Genomic DNA, 14260 nt, shown 5'->3' with positions numbered 1-14260 from the left:
TCTTGTCCATCTAAGGATCCCCAAGGCTGGGAACGTTCACATTTGATGAATGGGTAAATCAGAGACAGAGATGTGGGCAGCAAATGCGCGCCAGACCTGAGCCAGCAGCGGGCCCAAGGGAGACCCAGGTTCCAGCCTCCAGCACCCTCAGCCTCAAGCCACTCAGGAGGTCCACTTTAAATCCCCTCCTCCAAACCCCTGGAAAGCTCCCATAGGAGAAGGACCATGGTACGAGCCCAAGAGCTCACGGTCAGACAAATCTAGATTTTGCTCTGGACTCCGCAGCTCACTAACTGGACGGCCCCTCTCTTGGTGTAGTTAGCAGAACCTGCTTTGCGGGGCTGGTGCAAAGACTACAGCTGATAACACAGGAGTTCACCGAGCGCAGTGCTGGGACGTGGCAGACATTGAACAAATTATCAGTCCTTTTCTCTTCTGCATGAGGGATGAGCTAAACTTAGGTCTGATGATACAAAATCCCCCTCACTCCTATCTGTAACCCTTACAGCAGAGAAAGAGCCAAATACCCCTTAGGCCCCAGTTTATGTGGACAGGGGACAACAGCCATCCAGGCAATACAGTGAAAGTTAAGAGCATAGTGACAAAGACCCGCTACGTGATCACCCATTCCCCGCTTCTCCAAGACTAACCAAGGTCGCCAAGTGCTCGTGAACGCCACCCTCTGAGGCCACAGGGAGCGAGGCCAGTGTCTGCAATACCTGGATTAAATCGGGATCTGGCTGCCAGGTTATGATGGTGTGTTAAGATTCTTCCAAAGGAGGAAAAAAAATCCCAGACGTGATGCTTTCAGGTTAAGGCTTTCTGTTGGCACAGGTTAACAAGTAGGAGAAACAGAGGCATTCTTATACTCAAAGAATGAACTCCTTCCTACCTTCAAGAGTGTGTCAGAAGTCAGCAGTGCCATTAGCACCTACACACGTGAAGGAACACAGCACTGACTTCCTGCGAGCCCCGCGACCTCTCCACGGCGGCACTGGGCACACTCCATGTTTACTTACTGAGCAACCTGATCCTGACTTCGGGGAGTTATTTCATAAGCCCTTCAAGGGTTACTACATTTTGTTCCTTAAGAGGCAAACCCAAATTAGCAACAAAAGAACTAAACACAAGAAAACCACCTCTTTTGTGCTTCTCAAGCACGGCAGTCGTGGGCATTAAAAAGGTAAAGGTGTTTTATTGTCTACCGACTTTTTCCTACAAAACTCAGCCCAGTAATTTTCCGAGGGGAGATTAGCAGTCTTCTATCCACACCTGCTTGAAGATGAGGAGTCATCAAAATGGTTTACAAGAATAATAAGAGAGCAAATTATCCGGCATTTAGTTCTGTGCCATGTCCTGTAGGAATTATTCCAGTCATCAAAACTTAGCATCTTCATATGGCCGTTTTGTTTTCAATCTTTTCTCTCCTCTGTTCTTCAGACTGGATGACGTCTACTGATCTGTCCCCAAGTACCGACTCTTCACTCTGTCATCCCTACTGAGGTGTCAACCTCGCTCAGTAAAAATTTTACATTTTATTTGGGTACTGTATTTTTCAGCTTGAGAACTTCCATTTGGTTCTTTTTTTACAGTTTCTATTTCTCTGCTGAGATATGCTGTCTTTTCATTCATCCAAAGCATATTTTCCTTTATATCTTTGAGCATAATTACAATTGCTTTAAAATCCTTGTCTGCCAAACCCAACATCTGTGTCATCACACAGTGAGTCTCCATGGTATTTGTTGTCTTCATAATGGATCATATCTTCCTGTGTTTCAAGTAAGTTTGGACTGTACCTTGGCCATTGTGAATGCTATGCTGTAGAAAACTCTAGACTGTATTATATTCTTCTAAAGAATATTGGTATTTTGGTTTTAGCAGGTAATTATCTTGGTTGGATTTTTACTGTAAACTCCAGGGCGGCAGCTCAAATCTCAGTACAATTATCTTATCCTTAGTTTTGGTGCTTGGAGCCTGCCCCGTGCATCTCTGATGAAGGTATCAGCAGAGATTTAGGTAACTGGTCACGAAATTTGGCGTTCGCTTTCTCCTTTCCGGGATTCTCCCCTTCACTTTCCAATGGCTGTGGTTGCTCCAAACTGTCCTTTCACCCTTCAAGCTAAAAGAACTACAGATTTTCTGTCAGTTTTAACTGCCCTGCATGACACACTCCCTGCGGTGCCCCTCTTCCAAGTGTTAATTCAACTCTCAGATCTACCAGTTTGTGTCAAATTTGAGTGTCTTCACATAGCTGTCTTTTGTCCAGTTAATAATCATTATTTGCAGGAGAATCAGTCCAATAGTAGCTTACGAGGCTAGTAACAGAAGCAAAATCGACACAACTTATTATTTTCCCGATTTTTTACTTTTTCTCACAATGCACTGGGTCATGAACTCAGAAAGAGCTTTGGCAGGCAGGCTGTCCCTGATTCACGTGGCATCAGCTGGGCAACTGAGCAACCAAGCTTGGAACTAAGGAGCCGAGCAACTGCCCAAGTTCCAAGATAGTTTTCCTTGCTCACACGCCTGGTGCCTTGGTGTTCCCCGACTAGCGCCTTTCTCTCACTTCACTGCGTCTCATCCTCCAGGGCCTCTCCACGAGGACTCGGTGATCTCAGGTGCTCCATGGTGATCTCAGGGAATGTGCAGTTCTTACATGGGGACTGGCTTCTAAGAGGCTGGGTATGAAATCGGCCAGACCAGTCACGGGCTATGCCAGAAACGGTATAGGATCACTCCCACCATGTTTTATTATTCAAAGCAGTCACAGGGCTTTAGTCATTTAGATTCAAGAGGATGGAAAAATAAATCTAACCCCTGATGGGGGAGTGGCAAAGTCACACTGCAGGAAGACATGCAGAGCAGGGGATATTTTTGCAGCCATTTTGGAAAAGTAGCAACCGCCACACGTATATTCAGTATTTGATGAAGCAAAACAAACGCCACGCCAAGTAAAACTCTAGAAAGATACAGGCAGGCTCGTTCAGTGTGAAGCGTGTGGTCCAGTTCTGCGGCCGTCTTTTTTACCACCCTCTCACAGTATCAGTATAATTACCCCTAAGTTATTCAGCACAAAAGAGGTTTCCAATGGCAGTCTACTGGGTTTTCAAAGACTTAATACTTAAATATTACGTCCATTTCAAAACGTCTGGAAGAAGTGCCTGTGGTGCTATGATCCATAAATGTAGGGCACAGATGCAAGTTAAAGACTTTGTTTTTTCTTAAGATAATGGTCAATAAAAATTACTGTTTATTAAATGTCTACCATGTGTCCGAAAATTTCTAGGCTTTGTTTTCCATTCATTGTTCTCCATCAATAAATAGTAATGTTTAAATGCACAGGCTTAGGACAAACATTGACTATTTAAAAGAAAGGAGACTGGCTCAAACACACTGAAGACAAATACAATGCAAAATTACAAACTACAAACCCTAATACAGACAAGCACGACATATTATGTTCCTCTGTGGTAATATATACACAAGCCTCAAGCTATTTTCTCAGCACCTCAAGCTTTCATTCCCCAAAGGGAATAATTCTAAACCCTGTATTTGATATTCTAAATAAAGCCATATATGTATGATGCATACTGAGGAGCCATCCTACCTTGTCTTGATTGTCTTTATTCTTGTAGCACAGATTTCCAATCAGCCGAATGAGATGAGACTTGAACCCCTCAGCCATATTTGAGATGTCACCTTCTGCCTTTATGCAAGCGCAGGTGCTGAAGATGTTCGTGGTGTCACTGCCAGCTACATGGATCAGCCGTAAAAGATCTACAACAGCAAGAATAAACTTCATTTTCCGTAGAAAAATTTCAGTGTTTTAGCCTAGTTTTCCATTAACAAATCTAACTTATTTTAATGGATTGAAATAAAACAAAAGTAGAGCAGTGAACGCGTTCTTTAAAATAATGGTAAGAAGCTTCCTCTGCTTTTTCCTTTAGAACTTTTCATGGCTCTGTTTAGGGGAGACAAGCCATCAAGATTACCCCAACTCTGATTTGCTATTTATCCACAAAGAAAAGTTAGCTAAAAAATTCCCACCATCTTTCTTAGAAAAAAGTTTCCAATTCCAACTTCTTTCTGAAGGAACGTGTGCGACGACTACAGTCAGCTAAGTCTAAAACGCGGCACCTGTCGGCAACCAGCCTGTGACAGAAACCATGCGGCGCGCTGATGTTTCCCTCAGGGTCCAGATCATCTGAAGGCAGCCTGTGCAATCCGTTTGTCTATTTTTGGCTACACTCAGAAGGAATGAATTCGATTCTGTTATACTCTACGAAATGCTTCGAGGCAGCCTATGAAAGTAGACGATCTTCCCGAAGCTTTATAAGTGCTCCTACGTTATCTCATTTAATCCTCTCCACAAAGTTACTAAAGGCAGGTCACTTTCTCAATTTTATAATGAAGAAATCAGGCTCAGAGAAGTCAGTCATTTGGCACAGTTGAGCTGACAACGCACGTTTGCCCCAAACACCTGCTTCTTCCACGATGTTCCGCTGCTCGGGTTTGTGATGTCTGACTTTAACTATCGCTAAAGGCACTGCATTCAAAATCAGACACTGACAAGAGATTCTAAACACCTTCTACAGCTCACTGCTAACTCATCTACCCATCTAGACACAAATTCATCTTTCTTATTAGCATATGGGTCTCCGGAATAAGAACAGTCTTTTTTTAAAGAAAAAAATAGCAAACAGTGAACAGCAACCATACGCCTGGCTAACCACAAGGAACAGGTTGTACGTGAATTATTTTGCAAACAGTTTTTTAGCAAAGATGGTAATACTTCAAACAACGGATTCTTGTTTAAAACAGTTTTTTTTATAAGGACTGAATACATAATTACTATGTATATGAGGCACTATGCTTCATGTTCCATAGTATAACTGGGAAAAATTTACTAACAAATTTGGTAAAACTATAGAAATATAAAAATCGCCATCATGGTCCAACCCCCCCTGTCACTGTCCTAACCACCCCACCACCCCCACAAGCCCCCACCATCCCCATCACAGCCACAGCTGACGAAGCACCCACTGCGTGCACCCCGTGGAGAGCATCCTCACCTACTGAGCAGGCAGCACAAGTTCAGCAGCAGGTGCGTGGCAACGGCCTGAGCTGTCACCAGAACGTTGCTGTTCCTTCCAAGAAAATTATCCCCCCAAAACTAAAAAGTACACCAATACACTGAAAATTAAGGGGCTGTGTTTGAACTTACACTACAGTACAAGTCAAAGATTTTTTTAAAATTAAAAACAGTAATATGTGTGATATTTCTACTCACCAACCACTCTTTCCAGCAGGCCAGGAAAAACCTGCAGATAGCCGAGCAGGTCCGTGTTAGCAGTCATTTCACACAGGACATCAAGAAGCCTAATTGTAGGCCAGTGCCTCCTAAAAGTAAAAGAAAACATGGCGTTTAAGGCAAGTTAAATGATCTGTTATAAATAACTCCAGGAGAATGAAACATTAGAAAAAATATTAAAGAGAAAGTGCTTTTAACACATCTTGAAAGAGAAACAACCAGCAAGAACAAAACAGAAGTATTAAACACGTACAGCAAACATCTGCCGAGAAGGATGAGAGATGATGTGTCCTTGGAGCAAAGAGTCAGAAAAGTTCTTATTCAAGCAAAAATACCTTCCAATAGTGGAATAAATGTTCAAAATTACTAGCTATGTACATAACATTTATGCAAATACTTTCTTTTTAAAGCGTTCCCAGCAAGCAAGTTCTACTTTAAAGATACAAATATCCCATGAAATACATTAATTTCTTGTCCACAGGAATTCTGTAAAACGCTGTGGTTGAAAGCACTCAGGCTGCAAGAACTTGGATTATTCCTGGGTAAATATAAACCTATATGCAATATCTTGGTAGGCTGGAAAAGATAACATTTGAAAATGTTAGTTCACATAATTACTAAATAATTTATTATCAAATAGATTACATGATCAAGGAACTACCAACTGCATGGCATGAGGTAGTCTAAATAAAATTTGTAAATGCAATTTTTGCACAGATTTGTAAATTTCATTTTTAAAGTACACATTATTTGACAAAATGAGGTAAATAATATAAATTTAGGTCGTAAGTTCTTTTTTCAAATATTGTATTTTTTTGGTGGAGGGAGGTAATTAGGTCTATTTATTTATTTATAGAGGAGGTACTGGGGACTGAACCCAGGATTTTGTGCATGCTAAGCATGCACTCTACCAGTTGAACTATCCCCTCCCCCCCAAATTTAGGTCATAAAGATAACATTCCTTAAAAGAAAAATTACTTCCTTTTTAAAATTCTAAGAGTGTATTCATTATTCTCCAATTAGGAAATTTAAAGGTAATATTTTAATATACACTCTGAAATCTCAAACAGTAAGAAACACACATTTTTCACACCTCGTAACTTTAATTTTGCTTAACAGCTTTCACTTGCTAGTTAAAAAGTCGGGGGAAACACCTAGACTAGAAAGTCTGAAATTAGCACCATGCTGAAAAGGCTCAAGCAAAGTCAGCACGCTCTTCTGTTAGCTGAGCAGTGGCCCAGACCGTCATCTTCAGATGCCACTTCTCCATCAAGAAACGGCTGATTGATTGGCTGCAGGTCTGGGGCAGGGCACATACAAGACTGGCCTGGACATCCTGTCATGCCAAATAGCAAGACGGCTGTCAGAGACCACTCACAGCGTGTCAGGACGACATGTCAGCAACCTGCAGAGACGCTCACTAGCCAGCAATGGCTCATTAGAACATTAGGAAGAATTATAGCTAAAATGACTGAAAACAAGTCAAGTGGCTTTTAAGCCATGACCTCATAATGATTAAGTTGAACTGAAACAACTCACTCATCATCTTTGGACGATGCCACAAAACCAGCTCAATAAACTGAAGATTGGTAATCAAAGTGGGAAAAAAAATTAAGCATTCATTCTGCTTTTCATAATCAAAATGTACCTTGTATAACCTAATAGCTGATTAGGAGAAGCTTCTCTTTATAAAATATTCCAGCTAAAAAAACGAAAAATGATCGACCGAGTCCGAGCACCACCATTTCACAACCCCAAAGAATGAACGGATCTGGGTAATAAGCATGGACAACTGGGAACACCACAAAAAAAAAGACAACCAGACATTATACACCTCTTGATGGAAGTATTTATTACCAACGATAAAATACACTGGAAAGAAAAAAATAATAAAACGGACTTGAATCTGAACAAGCCTCTGGAAGGAATTATTGCTTGCAGAAAACACAAGGAAGACAAGGGTACATTAAGCCCCACCACCGAGATACACTCACCACAAATCCAACCGCAGGGAAGAAACACTGCAGTTCAGCAAACAGTGAGCAACGGAGGAAGGAAAAAACGAGGAGGAGGAGGTACGGGGAACCTGTATCTCAGAGGAGACCTGAGACACAGCAACCTCCTGCAGTGCCCTCACTTGTATCCGATTCAAAGAAACAAACCTGAAAGCAGCTCTCAGATAATGTGGAATGTTTGGATACTGCTTATTTGATGTTAATTTTTCTGATGGGCTAACTGTATTTTACTTACGTATGAAGACTCCTTATCTTTTAGAGACAACGGATAAAATATATGGGAGCTGTGTTTGAATCCGGGGCAACTGGCGTAAGAGCAGGTGGGACTGCGGATGAAACTAGACTGGTGACTGACAAGTGCCGGAGCTGGGTGACGGGGTTTTGGGACATTTTTTTCTCTTAGTCTACGCTTGTAATTTTTCATAATAAGAAGAAAAAAGGAAGTTAGAGGTTGGAAGCAGTGATATAAAAGTTTCCTTCCGGCTCCTAAATTCTATGATATTACCTGAAATAAACCCAAAAGAAAATTAATCTATCCCCACCTAACACGTCTCCAATTTTCATCACTAGAATCCTTTTACTAATAAAGTGTTTCTAATCAGCATCTGGAAACTAATAATGAAATAACAGGCAGGAAAAAAATATTCTCTTAAAAAATAAAGAGGAATAAGTGAGATGCCCTTCCACTATTTGTAAGTACTGTAAAAGTATATTCACTAAGTCAGGCACCAGGGGGAAAAGATGCAGGCAAATTAAAGGGACAAGATTTTGAAGTGGATAAAAGGAAAACAAAGATGAGCCTACTGTCTGGATCACCGGTCTGGGTTAACCTTATCATTTAATGCTCATAAGCTGCGGAAAACAGATACCAATACAAATGATACTTGTCTGCAGAAATGCGGGTTACTTCTGTCTGGCTGGCATGCAATTAATTATCGCCTTGTGCATAGACCAGTTTTCGCACCTCTCTGTAAGTTCATTTCAGCATTCCTTTATCGCATATAAACATGTGGCTCTTTGACTTCTTTAGCAGTTGTTAATATCTTACTGGTTTCCTCTGCAAAAAGTCACAAAGCCAGAAAGGGATCCAAAAGCATATTAAGAATTTAGCGATGCCCACTATCACCACTCCTATTCAACATAGTCCTAGAAGTCCTAGCCACAGCATTCAGGCAAGAGAGAGAAATAAAAGGGATCCAAATTGGAAAAGAAGAGGTAAAAGTGTCACTATATGCCGACGACATGTTACTATACATAGAAAACCCTAAAAGGTACACAAAAACTACTAGAGCTGATTGAAGAATTCAGCAAGGTAGCAGGTTACAAAATTAACGTTCAAAAATCAGTTGCATTTCTTTACACTAACGATGAATCAACAGAAGAAGAAAGTAAAGAAACAATCCCCTTTAAAACAGCACCCAAAGTAATAAAATATCTGGGAATAAATCTAACCAAGGCGGTGAAAGAATTGTACACAGAAAACTATAAACCATTGATGAAGGAAATTAAAGAAGACTTTAAAAAATGGAAAGATATCCCATGCTCTTGGATTGGAAGAATCAATATTGTTAAAATGGTCACACTGCCCAAGGCAATCTACAGATTTAATGCAATCCCTATCAAATTACCCAGGACATATTTCACAGAACTAGAACAAATCATAATAAAATTTATATGGAACCATCAAAGACCTTGAATTGCCAAAGCATTACTGAAGAGAAAGAAAGAGGCTGGAGGAATAACTCTCCCAGACTTTAGACAATACTATAGAGCTACAGTCATCAAGACAGCATGGTATTGGTACCAAAACAGACATATAGACCAATGGAACAGAATAGAGAGCCCAGAAATGAAACCACAAACTTTTGGTCAACTCATCTTTGACAAAGGAGGCAAGAATATACATTGGAATAAAGACAGTCTCTTCAGCAAATGGTGTTGGGAAAACTGGACAGCAGCATGTAAAACAATGAAGCTAGAACACTCCCTTACACCATATACAAAAATCAACTCAAAATGGATTAAAGACTTAAACATAAGACAAGATACAAGAAACCTCCTAGAGGAAAACATAGGCAAAACATTATCTGACATACATTTCAAAAATTTTCTCCTAGAAGAAATAAAAGCAAGAATAAACAAATGGGACCTAATGAAACTTAAAGCTTCTGCACAGCAAAAGAAACCATAAGTAAAACAAAAAGACAACCTACAGAATGGGAGAAAATTTTTGCAAATGAAACCGACAAAGGCTTGATCTCCAGAATATATAAGCAGCTCATACAACTCAGTAAGAAAAAAATAAACAACCCAATCCAAAAATGGGCAAAAGACCTAAACAAGCAATTCTCCAAGGAAGACATACAAATGATCAAAAGGCACATGAAATAATGCTCAATATCACTAATTATCAGAGAAATGCAAATCAAAACTACAATGAGGTATCACCTCACACCAGTCAGAATGGCCGTCATTCAAAAATCCACAAATGACAAATGCTGGAGAGGCTGTGGAGAAAGGGGAACCCTCCTACACTGCTGGTAGGAATGCAGTTTGGTGCAGCCACTGTGGAAAACAGTGTGGAGATTCCTCAGAAGACTAGGAATAGACTTACCGTATGACCCAGGAATCCCGCTCCTGGGCATATATCCAGAAGGAACCCTACTTCAGGATGACACCTGCACCCCAATGTTCATAGCAGCACTATTTACAATAGCCAAAACATGGAAACAGCCTAAATGTCCATCAACAGATGACTGGATAAAGAAGATGTGGTATATTTATACAATGGAATACTACTCAGCCATAAAAACTGACAACATAACGCCATTTGCAGCAACATGGATGATCCTGGAGAATGTCATTCTAAGTGAAGTAAGCCAGAAAGAGAAAGAAAAATACCATATGAGATTGCTCATATGTGGAATCTAAAAAACAAAAACAAAAACAAACAAACAAAAAAACAAAGCGTAAATACAGGACAGAAATAGACTCATAGACATAGAATACAGACTTGTATTTGCCAGGGGGGCGGAGGGTGGGAAGGGATAGACTGGGATTTCAAAACTGTAGAACAGATAAACAAGATTATACTGTATAGCACAGGGAAATACACACAAAACGTTACGGTAGCTCACAGAGAAAAAAACGTGACGATGAGTGTGCATATGTCCATGAATGACTGAAAAATTGTGCTAAGCACTGGAATTTGACACAACATTGTAAAATGATTATAAATCAATAAAAAATGTTTAAAAAATAAAACTAAATGTCAAGCTGTAAAAAAAAAGAATTTAACATACGATTTGGGGAGCATTAAAATCAGTAGGAAGGAAGAGACTGTTCACTAAATGGCACGTATACAGTAATTAACAGCTAGCATTTAGGGGACGCTAACTGCGTGCCAGTCAGTATACCAAATGCTTGTATTAAAATACAATTCATTTTACAGGTAGAGAAATTGGGACATGAAAAAGGTAAATAACTTCCAAGATCACACACCAGCAATGGAAGAAATCAAGGTTCAAACCCAAGCAGTCTTCCACCAAAGATTATATAATCTTGCAGAGTTAAAAGACACATATTTGCTCAATTCTATACTTTTTTTTATTATTTGCTCAATAATATACAAAAATATATTTTAGGTTAATTAAAAATGCAGACAAAATACTTAAAGAACTAGAATATACAGGTGTGTATTTCCACAATCTAAGGGGAGAAGGTTTTACTAAATATGTGGGGAAAAAATTCAGAAGCCGTAAGGATAAAACTGATAAGCCTACCTAGATTAAAAACAAACTCCTAACAGGCTGAAAATACCATAAATAAATTCAGGCAAAAAAAATTAACCATGGGGGGTTCTTATATTTGTGATAAAAGATTAATTTTCTAAAAATGCTCATTAATAAATATATTTTAAAAGGTAATCTAATATGGAAAACAAAGTATTGGTCACTGAAAGAAAAATGATAATTAGATTAGTGAAAGGTTGCAGACCTGCATATGCTTGTGCTCTCTGGTGTGTCATTTAGAAATATCTCTTACAAATTTTAAATGAATGTATTCTTTCTGACCCAGGAATCCAACTCCCAGGAATTTATAATCCCAGATCTACTTGTCCAAAATTGCAAAGATATTTGTACAAGAATGTTCACTATAGTAAAGATTTTTTAAAAAACAAACCTGGAGGGAACTCATATGTACATCTATGGAGAACAGATGAAAAAATTTACACATAGAAGTCTATATAGTGAAACATGATTCAACTATTAAAAAGAATGAGATGAGTATACATACATGTGTTGAAGTGTCAGATACATCAGAGTATCAGAAAAAAAGAAGTTAAATTAGGATAGAATATGTAGTAATGTGTTTAAAAAAGGTAACAAAAATGTACAGGTGTGTATATACAAAAAAACCTTTGGAAGGAAAAGAAAAAAGCATATGCTGATATGTCTGTAGAAAACAGGTGGGGGATGGGCAAAAATGAGACGTTCTTAACTTTTTGTTTCATTGACTTTGGCTTGAATTACTTTTTCTTACAACAAAGAAAAGATTTTGTAAGAAAGGCAAGTTTCACTACAAGTGACAAGACTGAGATGCAAGATGAAGCTAAACTGACTCCTAAATCTTAAAAAATAAGCATAATAAGAACAGACAAAAATACACAAAGAATTAGAAACAAGTAGCACAGCAGGACACGCCAAAAGGCAGAAACGCGCACATTAGCGTGAGAACCAAAGACCACGTGTGTAAAGGGACACATGAATAAAACCTCAGAATTCTAAAGCCAATTACATGAATTAAAAACAGATTTTCACTCTGATTTTTAGGTCACAGCATTCTGAGAACTTTATTGAACATCTTGTCCTAAGAATGTCACAACTGGGTAAGGCTGGTGTTTGCTGGTAAACTGGCCGGGGGGAAGGAGGAGGAGGCAGAAGCGAAAGGTCTCCACGGTGTAAGACTTCCCCCATGGCGGACTTCTCGCTACCAAGAGTTTAACCACCAGCTCACCAATCTGAATACTTAATAACTGACTCTCAGAAGTTGGTATGAAGTGGGAAGCCCCATAAAAAAGACTGGCAGGACCCCCAGCAGGGCCGCTGCTCTCCTGCCAGCACCACTAGGTTCCCTGGCGCAGTGGCTCTAGCTCACTTTTTGCCTCTGAAACGGCTAACTTCTAGGAAAGTGGAACTTACCCCTAAAATTCTATTGGTTCCCTGAGCTAACTCCTGATTGGTCCATTTGTAGTGCTTCATTTGCATGGAGCTCACTCCTGATTGGTCCATTTCCCTCACTCCTGATTGGTTATTTCTCTCCCTCCTGATTGGTCCATTTCTACAAAGCTTGTTCCTAATTAGTCAACTTCTGTTATACCTTATTTGCATATGACGTTGCAAAGTGTAGACTGGCAGCCTATAAAAGCCTGTGTAAACCTACTGACGGCATCCAAAGCTTGAAATGCTAACTCCTGTGGGCCTGCTGGCGTAATAAACCTGAATTCCCCAGCTCTCCACGTGCTGCTTGGTCCCTCGCCCGGATGCAGGTTGCTGTCACAGCTGAGCTGTCACATGGAGCTGTAACACATTTTTCTGCAACAGGTACAGGCCAGCTCTAGTATACCACTGGGTTTATGGCACATTAAATACTGAGGTAAGGGTCTTCTTAAAAACAACTATGGTTGTAAATTAACTATACTTCAATTTTTTAAAACTACTATTTTTTTAACTTCTAACTTAAAGAATAACATACACACATTAATATGTATAAGTCATGAGACAACAGATCAATGAATTTTCAAAGCGAACGATTTGGGCTTTTTAAAAACCTATCTATAATTTTCTATCTATTAATACATAATAATTCCTCCTAATAATTCCCCCCAATTTTAAAGAAAAAAGTTTGAAAAAAGTTATTTTTCCTAAACATAAAAAGTTACATCACGGTAACTTATTATAGTACTGAAATCATCTGTACTATGAACGTAAGTGCCTTGAAAAAGTGTAAATTCTCCTCAAGCCTACCCTAGACCCTTAGGTCTTTTCTTTACTTAGGGGAGGGACACTAGTTCACAGTCATTCTGTTCTGAAAGCTGTGAGTTAACAAGTCCAAAGTTTCACTTCATTTTTTCTGTCTCCTAGAAAATTCATTTTTAAACTTTCTTGCAGCACAGCTCACTGCTCCTCCTGTTGGAAACAGAGGCAAATCTGTCACCAGAAAGGAAAGAAACCTGTGAGTAACTTTCCCCTCCTCTACCCCAGAAATGAGAATTAAAATACTGACCTCACCAGGGGAGACCACGTATGGCCTGTACGACACAGCACAGAAAATCAATAGCGAAAGGACTTGGAAAAAAGTGTCTTTACAGAGGAGGAAATACAGTTCCCATGGTGGAACAGTCACAGTCACAGCCTGTGTTCCCTCTGGGAGTTAACACCCTCACCAGGTCCCACACACGAGTCCCCAGGAAAAGCTCTGGGTCAGTGCCCACAGCCCCCGCCTTCGCATGTGGACACAGCGAGTGGATGGGTCTGTCAAAGAGCAGCCCTGCCCACCTATTCCCACCTGTCTGCCCAAGTGGTTCCCTCTCTACTCACTCCTCTCAGCGTGCAAAGGACCCCTCAATTATGTTCTGGCATGTGCATAAACCAATTTTATATGCAATAAAAAATATCTATCCAAAGTGTAAAGTACAGAATGGTGTCGATGTCCACGGCAATGCATACACTGCTATTACCCAAAACGTTCCCCCATGTCCCCAGGCCGTCAGCAGCACCCCTCCACTTCCAGCCCCGGGGACACCTGACCTGCTTCGTCATTATCATAAGTTTCACCTGCTGCAGAATTTCCTAGAGATGGAATCATACAGAACGTTCTCTAGGCTTTTTCCACTCAGTATGTTTGAGATCCATCTCTGTTGTCATATCAGAAG

At 40.0% G+C, this 14260-nt stretch overlaps 1 protein-coding gene across 1 annotated transcript in view; it reads right to left on the bottom strand.

Annotated features, from left to right (window-relative positions):
* The window catches only part of ATXN10 (ataxin 10), a 150305-nt gene that overhangs the window by 75626 nt on the left and 60419 nt on the right, over positions 1-14260 (bottom strand). The window contains 3 exon segments of the mRNA XM_032493864.1: positions 3608-3777; positions 5291-5387; positions 5389-5400. Of these exon segments, the coding sequence (XP_032349755.1) occupies positions 3608-3777; positions 5291-5387; positions 5389-5400 (279 nt within the window).

The sequence above is a fragment of the Camelus ferus genome, chromosome 12 (genome assembly GCF_009834535.1).
Source record: "Camelus ferus isolate YT-003-E chromosome 12, BCGSAC_Cfer_1.0, whole genome shotgun sequence".
In the NCBI taxonomy this organism is placed as follows: Eukaryota; Metazoa; Chordata; class Mammalia; order Artiodactyla; family Camelidae; genus Camelus; species Camelus ferus.
The sequence above is the reverse complement of the archived record's forward strand: the minus strand, read 5'-3'. Positions and strand labels throughout refer to the sequence as shown.